Raw genomic sequence first — 20,323 nt, forward strand, 5'->3', positions numbered from 1 at the left:
AATGTTAACTTGTTTTTTTCTCAAATTACCTCTAACATTTGGGTTGCTCTCTGTTTTGCTACCAAAAAGGAGAACAATGGGGCGAGTTTTATGGTGGTGTCCAATAGCCAGGACATTGTAGGCATGGTTTGAAGTAGGATGCAGTTACTTGTTGACAGCCCCTAGATTGGAGGGGTTCTTTCCTATGCGATATTTGGATGAGTAGGGAAGAATTATGCATATGATGCAATTGTCTGCTATTGCTTTTCCTTTGTAAGAGCCATTGCACAACTTTTAAAGAAAACATATCCCACCTAGCGTTGGGCAACTTAAGAGCATTCAAAAATGATTTGGCATTTCATCTCAAAGCTGAAATTCATGTGTAGGCTCTTTTCCAATACATATTTTGATCGTCTTAGATGTCATAAAATAGGATCTTCTCGTAATCTTTTGTCTATCTGTTGCATGCCTTATGTCTATTTGTTGTAACTTCGGTGTTTATTTTAAGTAATTCAAGTTCCATTTTCAGAAAACAAATTCACATAGATGTAAGATATACACATGTAAGACATTCTTGTAAGATATCCAGGCCAGTGCCATGATTTAAAGTTCAGTGCCGTTGTTAACAAAGACATATGAATTATGCTATATTAATCAAACTCACATAGCTGCTAATCCTTTTGCTTTGATATAATTTTAGAAATGCTATCTCCAACTATATTTGATTGAATAGATTTAGGAATAACTTATCAGAATCGTTTTATTTTACAGGATTTTAGTTTTAATGAATATGATGAAGTTAAGAAGTGCTATCCACATGGCTATCATGGTGTTGACAAGTATGGGAGACCAGTTTATATTGAAAGGGTTGGAATGGTAGATATTAACAAATTAATGCAGATCACAACTCTGGAAAGATATTTGAAGTATCATGTGCAAGAGTTGGAGAAAAATATGAACCTGAGATTTCCTGCTTGTTCAATATCGGCAAGAAGGCATATAGACTCGTCGACTGTAATCTTGGATGTAAATGGCGTGGTATGTCTCCTTGGATTTCCTGCTTAAGTGATCATGTTGAATCTCATTTTTTCATTAAATTTTAGAAATAAATTTTACATGACAGTAAATTCTATGAGGTTGAACTTTTAATGTTCATTAATAGTTAATGGATGGAGGCCAGAGATAATTCTTTTTTCCATTAGAAGATTGTTATAATTGTGCCCATAGATGAACCAATATGAAAGAGAAGTCACTTGTTTAGGGATGGTTTGGGTCAATGGTATGACGTTTCTAAGTTAGCTTACTATGGCCGAAAAACGAGAATTTGATATACTTTTTTCATTTAGTTAATCAGCTTGGGGTCCTATAATGAAGTCATTTCAATGGCCTTCATGGGGTTGCAACATGCAGGTTCTTTTCTCATAATATAGGCCTGTTGATAGATCTCATTTACAGCTATTGAACATACCCAACAGTGTGATCATTTGGTTTTCCGAAAAACCTTCACAGTGAAATCCAAGGGATGCTCTCTTACATTCACAGATGGCATCCTTAGCAAACCTATTGGTATAAACTAGAGCACCCTACTTAGGGGAATTCGAACTGGGCACTCGCTATCACAAAGCAAGCCAAATGCCCAGTAACATTGACAACAACCAATTGAGCATAGCTCTTGGGCTTCAACAGTGTGATACTCATATGTATAGTCAGTACAATTTTCTGCAAGATGATTATTTCTTATTTAATTTGGTAATTTTTCTTGCAAAATTTCTCTTATCTTGCTATTTCATTTTTTGTTTGAGCATATCTTAGTAGAAACTGCATTTTTTTTTGTAAAAGATACTTCTGATATATACAAAAAAATCATTACATAGTGAGAAACAAATGAAAGAGACATAAAGGTATGTAAAATGGACATGATATCCTCTTCTATAGGGTGACTAAAACAGCTATGAAATCAGAATAGGTAGTCACATCTAACAATTTGACATCTCTAATGAGAAATACCCCTCTGCTAGGAGTTGCATACATACCTCATCTTGCCATAGTTGACAAAACGTTGTCTTAGAACTAACCTCATTATTGGAAACAAATTTTCAACAGAGTTTCCAAAGGATGCACAAAGCAAAAACTTTTAAATAGTGCCAAATACCAGCCAAGGAATCCTGGATCACCGATCTAGAATCACCAAAAAAAACTGCCTGCCAGTGCAAATGTCCCTGAAGGGTGTTTGCCAGCTGAGATCGAACCTGTGAGGCCAACATGATCTCGCAAAGGAGAATTCCCAGAAGATGTGCTTCATTGATTCTGACTTCAAGCAAAAAGGACAAAAGTCACTATAAACTTAAAGACTATTCTAGCCAGGCTTTGGAGGGGAGACCATGGTAGGTAGCCAAGCAAGCAAATAGTTGGAGCTTATGGTAAACTCGATTCAACAGGACACCATGTAACTACCAAATCCAAAGGATTTCCACATCCAAAGAAATCCACACGGTATTGAGAATGGCCCCTAACTCCTGCTGCTAATGTAGAATGGAGTAGAGCTTAAGGCGATCATATTGGGTCAAGGGATGTCAAAAACTCCATTCCCAATCCTGCAAAAGGGGACCTGTGCAAATACATGGATCATAATGCATGTGCCCACTCATAGTGATGAGTTAAACCTCAATATACAAGTCATTAAGTAGCTCAGACAAAGTAATTACTTCTAGCAACATCATAACCCTGGTTTAATTATACAATTTGTGTAAGTTTACCATGGTGGGACAACTTTAATCTCTATTACATGTGACAACTCCTAAAACCAAGAGTTATTTCTTAGATCACTAAGTTTCGAGTATGTGCTATGATAGATGATATGAAAAAGGTCGGTAACTTGATGAATTGGCTTACATAGCTACACAAAAGGCTTTTAATGATGTTCATCCACATGAGTGCCTTCAAATATGAGGAAGCATTGTTAGCATTGAGTTACCATTTCCTTGTCACTGTTTCTTACTACCTCTTTTCTTGTGTTTTTCTTACCTAATACCTTTTCTTTAGATATGCATTGTTAAGCATGGGACTTAGAGCATTTGTTAATTGGCGTTAGGGATGGAAGGGTTCTGCTAAATTTAGAAGTGCACTAAATTTGGAAGAGGATACCACAAGTGAAGCTAAGGTGCAGTTTACTTTTTCTTAATTTTGACTTAAGAAAATTCTAATTTTCCTATAGTCAAAAATAGAATCGTTCTAAGCCATCCGTTGAGCTTTAATCTCAGCTGTTTGTGGAAGATGGAAGGTCAAGTCGACTTTATAAGGAGAGAAGGGGTGTAAACATTGAATATGATTATGCACTAGAGACCTGTGTGTTTCAGCTTAGTTAAGAAGGGTTTCCAGATAAACACATCAGGGCAGGAAGAGAGGCCGAATAGCCTCAACGATTTCCTCAGCTAGCATATTTCTTTTTCAGGGTTGAGTTAGTTCGTGCAGAGGGGCTGATTCAGCCTATAACAATTGTTAGAAATTGTAAAGTGGCAGCTTATTATATCTTATTTTCTTAACCTTGATACTTGGTTGTGAATCTTAGTTAGATTTGCTCATCAAACAATGTCAAGAAACTGCAACAAGAAAAGAGGACACAAATATAGGGCTCTTAGTCAGGGCAAAACTTCTCCAAGGGGAAAACCTGAAAACTCTTCTCTTCTTGGAATTCACTTCAAATGAGATACAAAGACCCAATCCTTGGACCGAGTTGGCCCTTCCTCAAGTCATTCCTTGATTCTGTACCAAACTGCTTCTTTCTTGCAACTTTGACTTGCGAGCCTCTGCTACTCGACCTGCAACTTCGGCCCAACTACTTTGTCCCAACAATCGATGTAGAAACCCTAATCTATCTTCCTTTTGAGACCTTCTTGGAGCAAAACAACTCTCCCTAAGGTAAACTAGGTCAAGAGAAGGATTTTGCTCTATCCAACAACTTGTTTCGCAATTATGCTCCCCAGCAACAACTTCGCTCCGCAACAATTCAGACCTACAACTTCAGCCTTTTTTTGGCTGCATAAACCCTAGCTTCTTCGCACGTATGAGAGAGATAGAGCCCAAAGACGAGATATTTCGGCCTCCCAGCGTCTTCTTGAGCTTCGCTCTCCTTTTCCCCGCTTCCCAGTGATAGATTGAACTCTTTTCTTGGTGGATCGAACTTGTGAGTGAGTGTGTCCAAATGAGTTTGAATTGCTTCCTTTTATAGCCTTCTCAAGGGGCCGAATTCCTTCCTTTAGGTTGACTTGAGGATCCCATGGCCGACTTGTACTCTTGGAGATTCCCGAACTTTCTAGACTCAAAATAATTCTTTTTACAATTAAAAATTGCCTGAAAGGGTCTTATAAACATGATGTTGACTCCATTGATTCAAGACAATAAATCCTAAGACCTAACAAACCCTAGAAGCACGAAGAACATGCTTTTACCTAGAAGACCATCAATAATGAGCATGAAACCCATGCTTTAATAATAATAATTTTTCTTTCTTCTTTTCTTGTTTGTTACATAGGATACATATTGAAATGAGTACAAAAATTATGAAGACCAAAACTAGTTACATTTCTCAACATTCCCTTTTAACTAGGGAGGTATTCATAATTGTACAACCAGTACAACATCATATCTCAAATTGAAGAGTTCTCAAGAAGAGTCAGAGTGATAAGCCATATTGTAAGCATCATTATTATAATCAACACTGTCCCTGAGGCCTAATTGGACAAGCTCGTCTTATATTCAAGAGCATTATGTTGGGAGGCTTTATGTGTGATGCCGCACTACCTCCCTAAGGTACATGCCCCATCCGAATGTCCACAAGGTATGTCATTTTAGGACTATTCTTATCTTGGATCTCCATACCTGAGTCCTCAAAGAATATTGGTCCTCTTCGACCACTCTTCTCTTGGATTCATGTCCCATCCTCAAAGAGTGTTAGTCCTTTCCTTTTCATGGATGTTATATCCTCAAGGAAACCACAAATGCTTATCCAATCCTTCGTCATTCTCTCTTCATCACTTGAAGAGGAGAATGCACATGTGATGTTCATCATCACTCCCTCTCAACCAGAGAGTACATCCCTATTCTCCCTTAATCTTGAGAATAAAACCTTGCTCCTTATTCACAGAGACTCCTTTTGCTCCCTCTCAAACCAGAGGAGATTCCTTCCTTCCAATAATGGAAGCCAACATCACAAGCCTTCTAGCTTGTCTTCATTAGAGTATCAACTACTAGTTCTCCATAGCTACATGGTTCCCTCTTTTCTTTGCATCGAGCCTGCTTCTTTTCGAGGTATCATGGAACCATCTCCACTCTTTGTTCTTGTGACAAGATCTAGGTCATCTCTCTTGCTCATCACTTTCTTCTTCAATCATGAAGGCATTGCATTGAGCCTTTACGATCTTCAATCTAATCGTGGCTTCCTTATGAAATTGATCTTCCTTGACCTTTAGGTTATCTTCTTGCACTACTACCTTCCAAGATGAACACAACTTGACTTCATAGTTTCCAGGTGCCAAATAATGAGCTTCCCTCAATACTCTTCATCCACACAGTTGACTTTGCCTTAATTGTCATCATGTATTCCTGCACCATTATACCAGGTAGCAAAATAATATGTTAACCAGATAATCAAATCAAAATGAAATAGACTTACCTTACCATGGTGACCTTCTTGTACCATCCACATCCTCATCAACCATGTCCACTTGAAATTTCCTTCTTGCATCAGATTGCCCAAGGATCAAACTTGATTACCAAGTTTGTAATGTCCCTTCCTAAATTATTTTGGAATAGGATTAATTTCTACATTTTGGGGCCAATTTTGGAGGTGCTGGGGCCCATTCGATTTTATTAGGAGGCTAGCCTTAGTAGAAGTTATTTCGATGTGGTTAAGTTATATGTGGGGGCCACCCACACTAGGAGAATGCACATTCCCTAGTTCGATTTGCATGGAGGGAAAATCGATGGTTGAGTGAGGGACCCACGATGGAGGGAAAATGGAGGGAAAAGTGCTCCACGAAATCTATATAAGGAAGACAACTCTCCTCATTTCAGCGTCTTATATTTTGACATATTGAACTCAATCTTCGTTGCTCGAGTTGCTTAGCCGAGTTACTCTGCTGTTTAGCACACGAGTGTCTTAGAGTGGAGATCTCAACCCTTGCTTCGACGGACTTTGAGTGCCAGCCCTAGGAGGGAGTTCTTCATCTCAGTTCGTAGTAGCAGTAGCAGGGAGACAAGTTATATCAAGCTATAGTCGAGTACCAACAGTAGGGAGACAAGTTACAACAATTGTAGTCGAGTTCCAGAAGCAGGGGAAGTAATAGCAAGGAGGTCAAGTTACAACCGCAGGGAAAGGACCAGCAGGAGGGCCGAGTTACAGCAATAGGAAAATAGTAGCAAGGAGGCTGAGATCCAGCAGCAGGGAGAATAGAAGTAGCGTAGAGTAGGGAGAGTAACAGTAGCGCAAAATAGGGAGAGTAACAACAACACAGGGACTGCGCAACCATTGGAGTGAGATTTGTTGGGGCAACATTATCCCAGGGATTTGGAGCTGGGGAGTTGGGAGATCATTTGGAGGGCCATTTGAGGAGGATTGCTGGAGTTGGGAGTGCATAGATTGACAAGATCAGTCACAACAACAAAATTCGTATTTGGAGGAGGGCCAAGCTGTGAAGGGTCAATTTTTGAAGGTTGGAACCAAGGGAAACCCTTTCTAGTTTTTTTGGGTTTTTGGCAAGGAGTACACTCCTAATTTTATAGAATTTTCTGGGCAGATTTGAGGGGTCAAACAGGGGTCCCAACTCAGCCAGCAGCTAGAGGAGCTAGGGGGAATTTGGGCCAAAATTCCGAGGTCAACATTTGGCCAATTCCTTTGTGGGTTATTCTGGGTTTCTTGTGTAGAGGTTGGGATTAATTTCCCAGAATTTTCTGAGCAACAGGGAAGGCTCTAACAACAGATCATTTCAGGCAGCAACACCTTTCTAGGCAGTAACAACGCAACTCTTGGGCCGGATTACCAGCAGATTTGAGGAGGGTGTTCCATTGTTCATTTTGGGCTTTTGCTAGCTTGCCTAGAGCAAGCCCAGGTGCACACATTCCAACACCTTGTTGTACACCTCTTCCCATTTAATAAAATGAGTAGACAACACAGTTTGGTTGCCAATTTTGTGGTCTGATGGTCTGATTTAATTTTATGGTGTTGTTTTTATTGTTCGCTTTGCATAGCACTATTTTTCCTAGTTTGGAACATTACAAAGTTGCAAATTTTTTTAATATTTTTTTTGTTTTTTGTTTTTCAGTGATTATACCAGACGTTAAACTTGTCATATACATATTCTAGGGAAAGTCCTAATCTCTTTATAGTTAGTCAAATCCTATTCTTTTCCAACATCATAAATACTTAAGCATAACTTTCTTTCACTAGATTCTTGTATATATGAATCTTTACCCAAAATTAAATATACATTCCTATGGTTTCATCCAATCATCTAGCTATGCATACAAAAAGTTTTCATCCTAACCCATTGCAACCTTTCATCCCTTTACCAACATGTTTCTACATTACATAGAATACATACTATTCCTGTCATAATGCTTTTCGCAAGGACTTCCTAATATAATGGTCCTTCCCGGATCACAATGATCCCCTTAAGCAAGATGACAACCTCTAACATAGTGTTGGATAATATCTGGATGAACAATATGCAAAATGGTCTAACATTCTACCCTGGATGATTTCTACCAAGCAACATAATCATATAAATGCTAATATCACATGCTTCTATCCAAAGATGCTTATGCATAACATATCAATTAAAAGAAAAACATTCATAGAGAACCTAGAAGTCAGAGGACCTGCTTCGGCTACATGAGCTTCACTTTGTTCTTTTCTTTTATTGTTCTGTTTGTTTGGACAATGGCTCTTAAAGTGTCCTAATTTGTTGCATCCAAAACATTGTACCTTGGACATATCTTTCTTCTTGGACTTGCCAAACTTCCCTTTCTTCATCTTCTTGACTCGGGCTAGAAAGGCTTGAGTTTTCTCATCAAATCCAATGTCATCCTTGACCTTGATCCTTGACTCTTCTAGAATGCATTGTGCCCACAACTCATCAAAGGGAGTTGAATCTTTCTTGGAGTAGACACTTGTTGCAAAGTTGCTCCATTCTGGTGGCAATGCATTCAGAACACATACAGTTACCTTAGAATCAATGATGGGTTCCCCAAGTCCTTGCAAATGGTCTCTTAGCTGAGAGACTCTCATGAGGAAGGATGCCATATCCTCATCCTTCGATTTCTTCATTCTATATAGCTTGTTCCACAATGACATCTTTTGACCTGTTGTACTTACAGAGTACAAATTCACTAGCTTGTCATACATGGCCTTGGAAGTCTTTAGGTTTGCCACAAATGGAACAAGAGAATCCTTGATTGATTCCACTATGATCCTTTGTGCCCTTACTTCCCCTTTCTTGTACTTCGCTAGTTCTTGTGTCCTTTCCTTTGTTGGTTCAGTAATTTCTCCGGTAACATATCCCATTACATCTTGCTCTGTGAGTATCAAGTCAATCCTCTTCTTCCATGCTAGATAGTTTACTGCCCCTATGAGCTTGTTGCTCTCCTTACAGAAAGAACTTACATGACTTGAAGATTTAACCATTATGAGATAATTTGATACTTGAATAATATCTCCAACCTTCTTGATGTCTTCAAGATCTTTGGAGATTGCCCTTGAAAGATGTTCCTTAGGATTCCTCCACCAACAACTTCCAAGATTGATGCCTTGTAAATAGACTTCCTTTTTGCGAGATCAATACCCTCCTTGCGAGATGGATGTAGTTCTTGATCCTCCTGAATGTAGAAACCCTAAATTAGAAGGGTCTTCTACCAACGAGCTTTTAACCACATCCCTTCAAGTGGCAATCTTCTTCTTTTAGGCCTTGAGAGCTTCCTATCCCTTCATCAACTATTCTTTCCTGTGTCCTTCTAGTTGCCTTCCTTGCTCACCTTAGCTCTGATACCATGTTAGAAAATGTAAAGTGGCAACTTATTATATCTTATTTTCTTAACCTTGATTTTTTTTTTGTATGTCTCTGTGTGGTTCGTGGACACCCGTGGTCACTGGGTAGCCGCTACATCCACGGAAATATCTGAGCTTGATCAAGGGTATCAAGCCCCGCGACCTATATCTAGGCCTAACCCCAAGGGCTTTGGGGAGAATTGACCCCGTGACCTCCCGAACGGCGAGGCACTTATTTGACCAGTTGAGCTAACCCTTGGGGCTATTTTCTTAAACTTGATACTTGCTCATGTATCTTAGTTATCTTCTTTATGTTCTTTAGTTAGATCTGTTCATAAAAAAATATCAAGAGACTGGAATAGCAAAAGAGGTCACAAATACAAGCTCTTAGCCAAGGAAAAACCCCTCCAAGGGGAAAACTCAGAAACTCTTCTCTTCTTAGAACCTTCTTCAAATGAGATACAAAGACCCAATCCTTAGACCAAGTCCTTCTCCTAGTACCAAGTCAACCCTTCCTCAAGTACTTCCTTGATTCTGTACCAGATTGCTTCTTTCGTGCAACTTCGACCTGCGAGCTACTGCTACTTGACCTGCAACTTCGGCTTAGCTACTTCGGCCCAGCTACTTCGTCCTAACAATTGTTGTAAAAATCCTAATCTATCTTCCTTTTGAGACCTTCCTGGAGCAAAACAACTCTCCCTAAGGTCAACTAGGTCAAGAGAAGGATTTCGCTCTCTCAGCAACAACTTCGCTCCTCAACAATTTAGACCTGCAACTTTGGCCTTTTTCTAGTTGCATAAACACTAGCTTCTTTGCACGTGTGAGAGAGATAAAGCACAAAGACAAGATATTTTAGCCTCCCAACTTCTTCTATAACTTTGCTCTCCTTTTCCTAGCTTCTCGGCTACAGATCGAACTCTTTTTGTGATGGATTGAACTTGTGAGTGTGTCCAAATGAGGCTGAAATGATTCCTTTTATAGCCTTCTCAAGGGGTCGAATTCCTTCCTTTAGGCCAACTTGAGGATCCTAGGGTCGACTTGTACTCTTGGAGATTCCTGGACTTTCTAGACTAAAAAATGATTCTTTTTACAATTACAAATTGCCCAAAAGGGTCTTATAAACATTATGTTGACTCCATTGACTTAAGACAATAAATCTTAAGACCTAACAAACCCTAGAAGCACGAAGAACATGCTTTTACCTAGAATACTATCAATAATGAGCATGAAACCTATGCTTTAATAATAATAATTTTTCTTTCTTCTTTTTATTTGTTTGTTACATAGGATACATATTGAAATGAGTACAACAATTATGAAGACCAAAACTAGTTACATTTCTCAACAACAACTGCGCATTAACTTGTAACAACTGCGCGTGAAGAGTGGTCGAGTTGGTTAAGAGAGCGCAAATCGATGTGTTGAAGATTAACGAATTGAAAGGGAATTTTTCCTAGTATTTGTAATCAATTTCTGACATTTCGATGAGCAAAATAATAAAACACACAAGTTGGCAGGTTTTCCCTACTTGGGGTTTTCTGGGTAATTTTTGGTGTATTGTTTTATTGTGTGCTTTTGTCCTCGTGAATTTATGTTCTGTTGCAATTATTTTTTTCCCAGGAAAAAAGTGTAATTTTCATTAAATAAATTAAGAAAATTTCATGTTGAAATCCAACATGTATGAGATGCTTTCACTACCGAACAGAGCAATCCATGTTCATAAAACTATTTACATATTAGCCTGATTATACAAAAAAAAACTTTAACTGTTAAAACCATATAGCCCAAAACCAATCCAGATCATAAACTAAAAACAACAAAAAGCAAAAAAGAATGATCCTCAAGATCATTCCGAGAGGTTTTCCTCCTCTTCAATGAAAGGGTGATGAAATAACTGGAAGAAAGCCCCATATTTGAACTCCTGAATCAACCAATGACCTCTGTTCAACTGCGCAACCTATTTGGATAGAAAATCAACGACTTCATTCCTTTCCTTGTATATATGAGAGTAGACAATAAAATCAAACTGTGATTTTAAAGATAAAGCATCCTCCAGTAAGTCCCTGAGTGTGTGCAAGTGACAGAGATAAACCCATTTATCCAATTTATGATAAGCTGAGAGTCCCCAAAAATCTGAATCCTGTGGCAATTTTGTTCCAGAGCGAAAAGGAGGAGGTGTCTTAGGCTGTTTAACTCCGCAAAATTGTTTGTGCCTCTCCCTAACCCCACTTTAATTTTGTAACAAACAAAATCATTAACATGAAGAACTGCCCCCCCGCACCCCCACATCCATCTGCTCGCGTCAGGCCATCGAGATAAGCCCATGGAAAACTTTTGTCTATAACTTTAGGACTGATGACCCTACTATTGTGTCGAACCGGATCCTCAGGAATCAAGTTGTAAATAGCCAACATGTGGTTACAAGTGACAACCCAGTGAATCGATGTCCCAAGAAATATTAGGTGGTTCCTAAACAGCCATATACCCCAGCAAATGATCAACGACAGATTTTTGACTTTCTGGGAGGCAACAACCGTCCACCACCATTGTCAGGTATCACTAATGTTTTGGCCTTCCCAATGTTTATCTAAGTTGAGGGCTGTTGTAATGAAAGACCAAACATTGACCGAAACCGGGTAATGAAGAAAAAGGTGGTCCATATCCTCTGCTTCCGCTTTACAAAGACAACATCTGGAGGGACCCTGCACCATACACTTGCTTAGATTTTCTTTTGTAGGGACTTTATTTGAGAGGATGCACCACATGAAGAGCCGAGACTTGTGTGGGGCTTTTAATTTCCATAAATGACGCCACCACCAACATCCCTCTCCCAAAGCCCAAGCCTCCATGATTGTTGTGAATACCTCTTTTGGAGTGTACTTTCCTGTTGGGGCCTTTGCCCATATGAGCTCGTCCGCTTTATCAGAAATTATGATGTTGGCTTCCTCCAAGGTCCCCACAAAGCGAAAGTAGACTCTGCGCCATCTTTACTCTAAACCCAAGTTCCCAAAATCCATCCATTGCTACCTCGGCCAACCTGGGCGCCCCACGATCAAAATGTGAACTACCTGAGTGAAACCAACCACCGACAAGCCCAAATGCATTTCCCTTGTGAGAATATGCGCATTTCCACTACCACCCCAGGCATCTGTGCCAATTCGAACCTGCTGCCCATCTCCAATCCTCCAGGCCAAACCATCCTTGATAATGCTAAAGGAATGAGCGATGGCTTTCCATATGATCAAAGCACCAGAATATTTTGACAGGGGCTTCTAATCCAATCTATAACAGATAGTGGGTAGATGTACTTATTATAAATCACCTCCTTCCAGAGACTGTCTGACAAGATAATTTTCCACCCCAACTTAGCCCCTAGAGGTTTTGCAAATACTTGGGGTTCTTTAAGCCCCCACCCACCCCATTTCTTAGGTTTTGCAATCTTATCCCAGCTGACCCAAGCAAAGGTACGCCCCTTATTTTTACCCGCCAAAGGAAGCAACAACAAATTTGCTGAATCTTGCTAAGGATTCCTTTTGGGATCCAGGCAAGGGACATCCAATGTATCGGGATAGCCTCCAACATAGATTTAATCAAAGTGAGCCTACCCGCTCTTGAGAGCCATCTTTGCTGCCATATGTTAATGCGGCTTTCAATTTTTGCTAAAAGCCATGAACAATCTACAATACGGTGTCCATTTGGCTTCAGCCTGAAACTTAAATATTTGAGGCCAAAATCCAGCTCATGCCTGACGAAAGCAAAATGTTGAGAAGCAAATATTTGCTCATTTTGCAAACATGAATTGAATATAATGGTGGATTTGTCATAGTTCGGCTCCATACTTGTTGCTTTACAAAACAATGATAGGATGATCTTGAAACAAGAGGAATCACAGTATGAGCCATTTAAGAAAATAAGAACATCATCAACAAACAAAAGATGCGAAAGGGAAATCCTGTCTGAAATCGAGACCCCTCCTAGTTCTCCAGATGAGCGAGCATTTTTTAACAACCTACTTAAGCCTTCCATGATTAAAAGAAAAGCAAATGGGAAAGAGGGCAGCCTTGTCTCAGCCCACACTTTGCATGAAAGAAACCAGAAGCAGCCTCGTTTATGAGAACACTAAAAGAAGCTGAGGTGAAACAACACATTATCCAGTTGATAAAAGGATGAGGGAAACCAATATGAGTAAGAATAAGCTGAATGTAGGACCAACTCGCGTGGTCATACGCTTTGGACAGGTCAATCTTGAGGATAATAGCCTTTTTGGAAAGAGATTTGATCGAGTGAAGGCCTTCTTGAGCTGTACCAATGGCTTCATGGATCTGACGGTGACGGAGGAAGGCAAACTATTCCTTTGAAATCATCTTGGATAGGATAGGCTTAATATGAAGAGCTATAATTTTTGATATGATCTTGTAAATACAATTATAGAGGGATATGGGTTGAAAATCATCAAAGGATTGGGGCTTGCTAACCTTCGGGATGAGGGCCAGGAAAGTTGAGTTGAAACCTTCAAACATCCTGCCAGAAATTTTGCACTCCTCGATGGCCAATAGAAGATCTTGCCCTATGAGGTCAAAAAAGAAAATGTAGAATTCCATGGGCCAACCATCCGGCCCCGGGCTCTTATCCTTGTTGAAACATTTCAGAGCTGCTTCCAATTCCCCCCTTGAAACCAGCATGTTTAAAGCCTCCACTTCCTCCTCTTTAACAAATCTAGGAATGACCTCTGCTATACGGAGCTTCTCAACAATGGAGATCCCCCTCGGCGCCTTGAAAATGTTTGAGAAGTGTCGCATACCCATGTCGGCTAGCTGATTGAAAGAGCTGGCCTCCCTGCCCGTATGATCCCTCAACTCCCATATGGTATTAATAGATTTTCTTCCTCTAGCAGATTGCTGGAAAAATTTTGTGTTCTCGTCTCTTGCCTTTAACCAAGTCGCTCTACTTTTCAAACGCCAAGTCTCCTCTTTCTGTCGCAGCAGCCTGATCTTCTCTCTTTCCAATTGAATTAATTGGTCCTTTGCTTCCAAGGATGCATAACTGGACAACCCCGAATCTTCCAACTGTTTGAGAACCCCTTCAATCCTTTTTAACTCCTCCCCATCCTTTTTCTGTTTTATCTTAGCCCAGCTGATTGTTTTCGACTTTAAACAGGCTAGGTTATTTGCTATAACCACAGCCGGCGAGGGATCAAAGTCCAGGCTATAGTGATTCCAGTTTTCCCTAACAATATCATGGAAGTCGACCTCCTCCAGCCATGTCGCATTGAATTTGAAGGGCAAGCATGGTTTGACATTAGAATCCTCAATCTCCAAGAAAATCGGGGAATGATCAGAGTAACCCCCCGAACCCACCCATTGTCGAATGCGGTCTAACGGGCGAGCAGGGGAGCTCTGGTTAGGAAGCGATATAGCCTTCTAGCCAATGCATCCACCCTCGTCCTGTGATTCCTCCATGTTGGCATGATTCGTGCCATTTCAATGTTAATAAGGTTGTGATCATCTAATAGACCTTCAAAAAAACATGTTAAACAGTTTGTCTGGGCTCTATAACCCCAAGATTCTGCTAGCCCAAGAGAGAAATTAAGATCTCCAATAATGAGGTTCTTCGCTTGCATAAAATCGGCTTGGACCAGATTTTCCCAATAAACCTCCCTGTTATGGTAGGGCCCATAGATATTTATGACCTGCAAAGGGATAGCAATGACAGAAGAGTAGATATCCACCCCCAAAAAACCTTTGCAACCCCAAGCATTTCCCACATGAATCGTTCTCTTGTTAAAACCCATTTCACAACCACCCGATCTCCCTCTCACATCCAGAAAAAAGAAGTCCCAATCTGGAAGAAACTTCTTGAGAACTTGATTGATAAGGAACCCATCACCTAGGGTTTCTTGTAGAAAAAGAACATCCAATCTCTCCGACATGCACAATCTCTGAAGTGCCAATTTTTTGTCTAGACTGGCCAGACCCCTGCAATTAAAAGATAGGCACTTCATGGAACAACCTTTGCAGGGTTCCCCTTTGCTCTAAGGACCTGGTCGATGGGAGTCTGAATACTGGAAGTAACTTCAAAACTAGCCCTCTTAATAGCTTTAGACAGGCGAGATTGTCTGCCCGTGGGGGGCTTTAGGATAAGGATGGATGATTGTACTCATCCAAGCCAAAGGGAGAGTGCAAGGAGGGGGGTAGAGAACGCAGGTTATACTGGTGAGAAGCGTTAGAGGTCGAGCTATCCCTGGAATCCAGCGAGTGAACATCATGTTCATAGGCTATAGGGAGGGCGAAGGAGCAGATGCCATAGGACAGATTAGGGGACTCAGCTTGCCAACCTCAGAAACCAGACCTGACAAACACACAGAAGAAGAAGCAACAAAAAACTGACATTCGCTTGAAAACAAATGAGGGGGAGAAGAAGTACCCGAAAACATGGCCGAATCTCTGGAACAAGCTCTGGTGACCGGAGTAGTAGAGGTCCAGGTGTCTGTCCTGGGCCGTGCCTCTCTAGCAACACCCTGGTCCTAAACAACCTCAACCAGAAGGGTAGCTTGCGAGAATGCCACCATCTCCACAGTTGGGGTGCCCGCCGAGGCAATGGATTTTGGGGGACTTGGCCTCCTACCAATTATCAATGGGCAAGATTTGTACTGGTGGCCAACCTCATGACAACGCCTGCATCTGAAGGGGATCCCTTCGTAGTCCAACTCCTGCCATCTTATAATCTCCCCCATTTGAAAACAGTAGCTCTCCACTAATCCTTCACGGGTATCCAAATGCACAAGAATTTTGGCCATTACCAGGCAGCCAGAGTCCTGATACGATTTGTCATGGTCCAGGTAAACCCCCAAGTTGTCCCCAATGCATTTGAAGATGTCCTCCGCTCAGAATTGAAGTGGAAGCCCAAGGAGGCGAACCCAAATTGGCCCAAACCCCAAATTTTCCTTTTCCGGATCAAAAAGAGGCGACCAACGCTTTAGCAGAACGAGAGTCATTTCCATATGCCAATACCGCGTCAACACCCAATCCATCGACTCTGTGTTAATTTTAGGTATGTTCCATGCTTAGAGCAATTTACTTCAATTTTTCCATTTAGCTCAATATCAATTCCAGATTAGCAATCACATTTAGCATGATAGTAAAATGCATATAGAACATAAACATAAATCGCAAAAGACAAGCCAAGACAAGAGGACACAAGATGTGGCGAGAGCCAGGGACAAACCCCAATGTGAGGAAACCCTTGATCAATTCTTCTTATATTCTTCAATAGTTCAGAGGAGAGAGAGGTAGTACATATACATCAGAAGTCAACACTTTGACTTGACAAAATACGAGCAGAGATCTTCACCATGAAGATAACATAATGAGGTTGTAGATCTAAAGACATGGACTGCAGTTCTGAACTTAGGAGAGGACAAACTTCTCCAAGCTGATCCCATCACCATGCTGCACCCAACTTCATGTTGCATCAACCATGCTGCATCCATCATGCTGCTGCATCAACCATCCTGGATCCATCATGCTGTTGCATCCAACCATGTTGCATCAACCATCTTGCATCCATCATTGTGCTGCATCCAACATCATGCTAGTTCAACGCAGTCCTTCAAACATCATGTGCTGGCTATGGCCTGCGGCCTAGCTCAGCAAGACTGAGCCTGAATAAGTTCCAATGTGCAGTCTCCTAACAGTCCCAAAATCTGCCCAGATTTGACTGCAATTGATCTCCAAGGAAAGGCTGTCCTCGTTATTGTACAGAGCAGTCTTCTATTAATATAGTTGACCTCCAAGGGAAAGCTGCCCCCTTTTCTGTAATGCAAAGCAGCTTATTTGCCCTTAACAATAGCTCTGCCTTCCACGAGACCATCCTTCACTTGTCATCACCAGTCATGGTAAGTTACAGCGAGTACCAGCTCTCAAGTATGCACCCAAACAAGCTACTAACACTACGGCTAGGTCCCTCTTCTTTGCTGCTGTTCTACGTAGGAGCATAGGGCTAACACCAGCCCCTATACTTACCCAACAACCCAGAGATTAGGGCTCTGTCACCTTGCAATCCTTCCGCTGTCCCAAAACAGTGCTTGCCTTAACTAGCTCGGCTCTCATATAGTAAGAGACAACCTCCACGTAGTCACAATGATCCTCACAGGTCTGCTTCTAAACAATGGTAGTTCTTCTCTTCCATGTTGAAAGTTCCACTACCTTGGCCTTAGAATAGAGACCCTTTTCCTTACCTAAAGGCCCCTTTTGCTTGCTGTGTATAAGAGCTTTACAAACAGTGACTAGGGCATTAATTCTACCAGCGTATAGGAGTCTCTTGACTGTGTATAAGGGTCACCCTTTGAACAACAATTAGGGCTCTTTAGAACTGTGGTTTAGGCTTTCAGATGTTGTTGATTAAGGCCTCTCCCTCTGCTGCTTAGATCACCCTTTTAGGACTGTAGCTAGGGTAGCATAGGACCAGTGTTGTTAAACTCGTGCTTTTTTAAAAAACGCGCGCTTTTTTGACCATGCCGCATAAAACGCGCGTTTTATCCCAAAAAAGCGCCGGTTTTTTTTATAGCGCTTTTTTCCGAAAAAAGCGCGCTTTAAATGGAAAAAAGCGCCGAGGGCGCGGGCAGCGGGCTTTTAATAAAGAAAATCGATTTTTTTTTGGTCATTTCTGACTGTCGCCGCGCGGAGGAGGAGGAGAAGAGCTGAAGGGTTTGGGTCGACTTTGGGAGCGAATCCAAGTGTTTTTAGGAGAAATCCAAGACAAGATCACCAATTTGTCCATAAAAACGGTATGTAGATTAATTTTTTTTTTGTTTTCCTTCTTTAAAAACTTTGTTTTTCATTGTTTTTGGTTGGGAAACTTCATATGGGCACCATTTTCCTTTTGTTTTCATTGTTTTTAAAGAATTTTTTGTAATTTTTCATTGATTTGGGATGGGTAACTTGTTATGACTATGGGAACCAATTTTTTATTTTTTTTAAACATTGTTTATGTTTTTTGAATTTTCATTGTTTTTTGGCATTTGCCATTGGCATTTGGTTGGGTAACTTGGGTTTGGAAATTGGGATTTTGGAAATAATTAACTTGTAATTTTGTAAATGCTAAATTGTAATTTGTAATCCTAAATTCCTATTTCCTAATCCTTATTTTTCCATAGGTTTGCAAATTCAAAATTCAAAAACAAACATGCCAAGGAAATTGGATCCTTTCTGGGAATATGGTGAACCTAAAGCTCCGAATGATAGACAAAACTTGAATTGCAAGTTGTGTGGAAAGGAGATACGCGGGGGGTGTACAGGTTGAAGTACCACCTTGCACAAATCCCTGGACATGATGTGGGGCCCTGTATAAATACAAATCCTGAACTTATCCAAAGAGCCATGAGAGCATTGGGAGAATTAGAGCACACTAGAGAGGCCAAAGAAGAACTCAAAAGGCAACTAAGAAAGTCAGCTGAAGGAAGTGGACCAAGTGGCACTGGTTCTACTGCAGCGTCAGTCAATCCGGTAGCTACATCATCATTTTTTGTTCCTCGAACCACACCTGGTTCACAACCAACTATCGGTTCAATGCTAAAAAGAACTGAAAAAGAACAAGCTGATAGGTTGATGGCAAAATTTCTCCTTTGGAGTGATATTCCTTTCAGCATTGTAAGGAATAATCCATTTTTCCAACCTGCTGTTGATGCTATTGCCAGTGTTGGCCCGGGGTACAAAATCCCTTCTTATCATGATTTCAGAGGCCGGATTCTTCAAGAGGAAAAGCGTGACTGCACCCAAAGATTGGAGGATTTTAGGGCATCATGGGCACAAACAGGATGCACTGTTATGTCAGATGGTTGGACTGACCAAAAGGGGAGAACCCTTATAAACTTCTTGGTTAGTTGTCCCAAGGGGACTATGTTTATCAAATCTATTGATGCAACTCATCAAATCAAAGATGCAAGAACTTTATGTGATTTGCTGGATGTGTTTATTTTGGAGGTGGGTGCAGAAAATGTTGTCCAAGTCATAACGGACAATGCTGCAAATTATGTTGCTGCTGGTAGAATGCTTATGGACAGGCATCCTACTTTATTTTGGACACCTTGTGCTGCCCATTGTATTGATTTGATGTTAGAGGACATAGGGAAAATTCCCTTTGTCAAAGATATTGTTGACTCATCAAAAAGCATCACAAAATTTATATATAATCATACATCTGTGCTTAGCTTGATGAGAAGATTCACCAACAACAAAGAGTTGGTGCGCCCCGCCATTACACGGTTTGCGACGAGTTTCATATCTCTTCAATCCCTTTTGAATTCTATGTGGGATTTGAAGAGAATGTTTCTTTCAGAGGAGTGGCGTGCTTCGTCAATGAGCCGCAAACCAGAAGGAGAGGCGGTATGCAGACTAGTTTCATACCAGGAAGACTTCTGGGCGGGAGTGCAGGAGGTGTGCGCCGTTACTGAACCTTTGGTAAAGGTTCTTCGGTTGGTTGATGGTGAGAAGCCCGCAATGGGCTATTTGTATGAAGCCATGGACAGGGCCAAAGAAGCCATTCGGTCCTACTATGATGATAAGGGAGATGATGGGTTTCAGAAACAACTCCTTCTATGGGAAGTGATTGATGAGCGATGGAACAACACACTCCATCGTCCCATTCATGCTGCTGGGCTTTTCCTGAACCCTGCATTTTCTTATGCATGTGGGTTTGATTTTGATGCTGAGGTCGTGGACGGATTATTAACCTGTGTCCAGAAGATGGTGAGATCTCCAGAACAACGTATAGAGATCTATAAACAAATTGAGACATATAAGATGTCAGGTGGCACATTTGGCTTTGAGATGGCTGTCACTGATAGGACGATTAAAATGCCAGGTATTTTTTAGTTTGTACTTTGTAACTTTGTTTCAAATTTCATTGTCTCTTCAAATTCCATTTTTTTCTTATGTTTATTTAAAATTTTATTTGTAATTTTGTTGTAGACGCATGGTGGAAGATGTATGGTGGCAGAGTACCCCTTTTGCAAAAGCTTGCCGTACGCATCCTTAGCCAAACATGCAGCTCCTCAGGATGTGAGCGCAATTGGAGTGTATTTGAAAAAATACACAACAAGAAGCGCAATAGGTTAACACTTAAACATTTAAAATATTGCAAATTTCCAAATAAATTTTTGAATTCATTAAACAATATTTTTTTTATAATATTAATTATTAATTATTATTTCATGAACTTTGTACAGGTTGGAGTCCCATAGACTTAATGACATGGTCTATGTCTACTACAATCTTCGATTGTGGGTGAGGCAACTAGAGAGGACAC

General features: G+C 40.7%; 1 protein-coding gene across 1 annotated transcript in view; it reads left to right on the top strand.

Moving 5' to 3' along the window:
• Positions 1-20,323, top strand: part of LOC149242240 (phosphatidylinositol/phosphatidylcholine transfer protein SFH11-like) — a 234,023-nt gene that overhangs the window by 79,723 nt on the left and 133,977 nt on the right. The window contains exon 5 of the mRNA XM_089370797.1: positions 751-1,017. Within this exon, the coding sequence (XP_089226923.1) occupies positions 751-1,017 (267 nt within the window). The remainder of the gene's footprint in view (positions 1-750; positions 1,018-20,323) is intronic.

Source organism: Pinus tabuliformis, chromosome 8, assembly GCF_031772625.1.
Source record: "Pinus tabuliformis cultivar Carrire ecotype Pingquan chromosome 8, CPIR1, whole genome shotgun sequence".
Lineage (NCBI taxonomy): Eukaryota > Viridiplantae > Streptophyta > Pinopsida > Pinales > Pinaceae > Pinus > Pinus tabuliformis.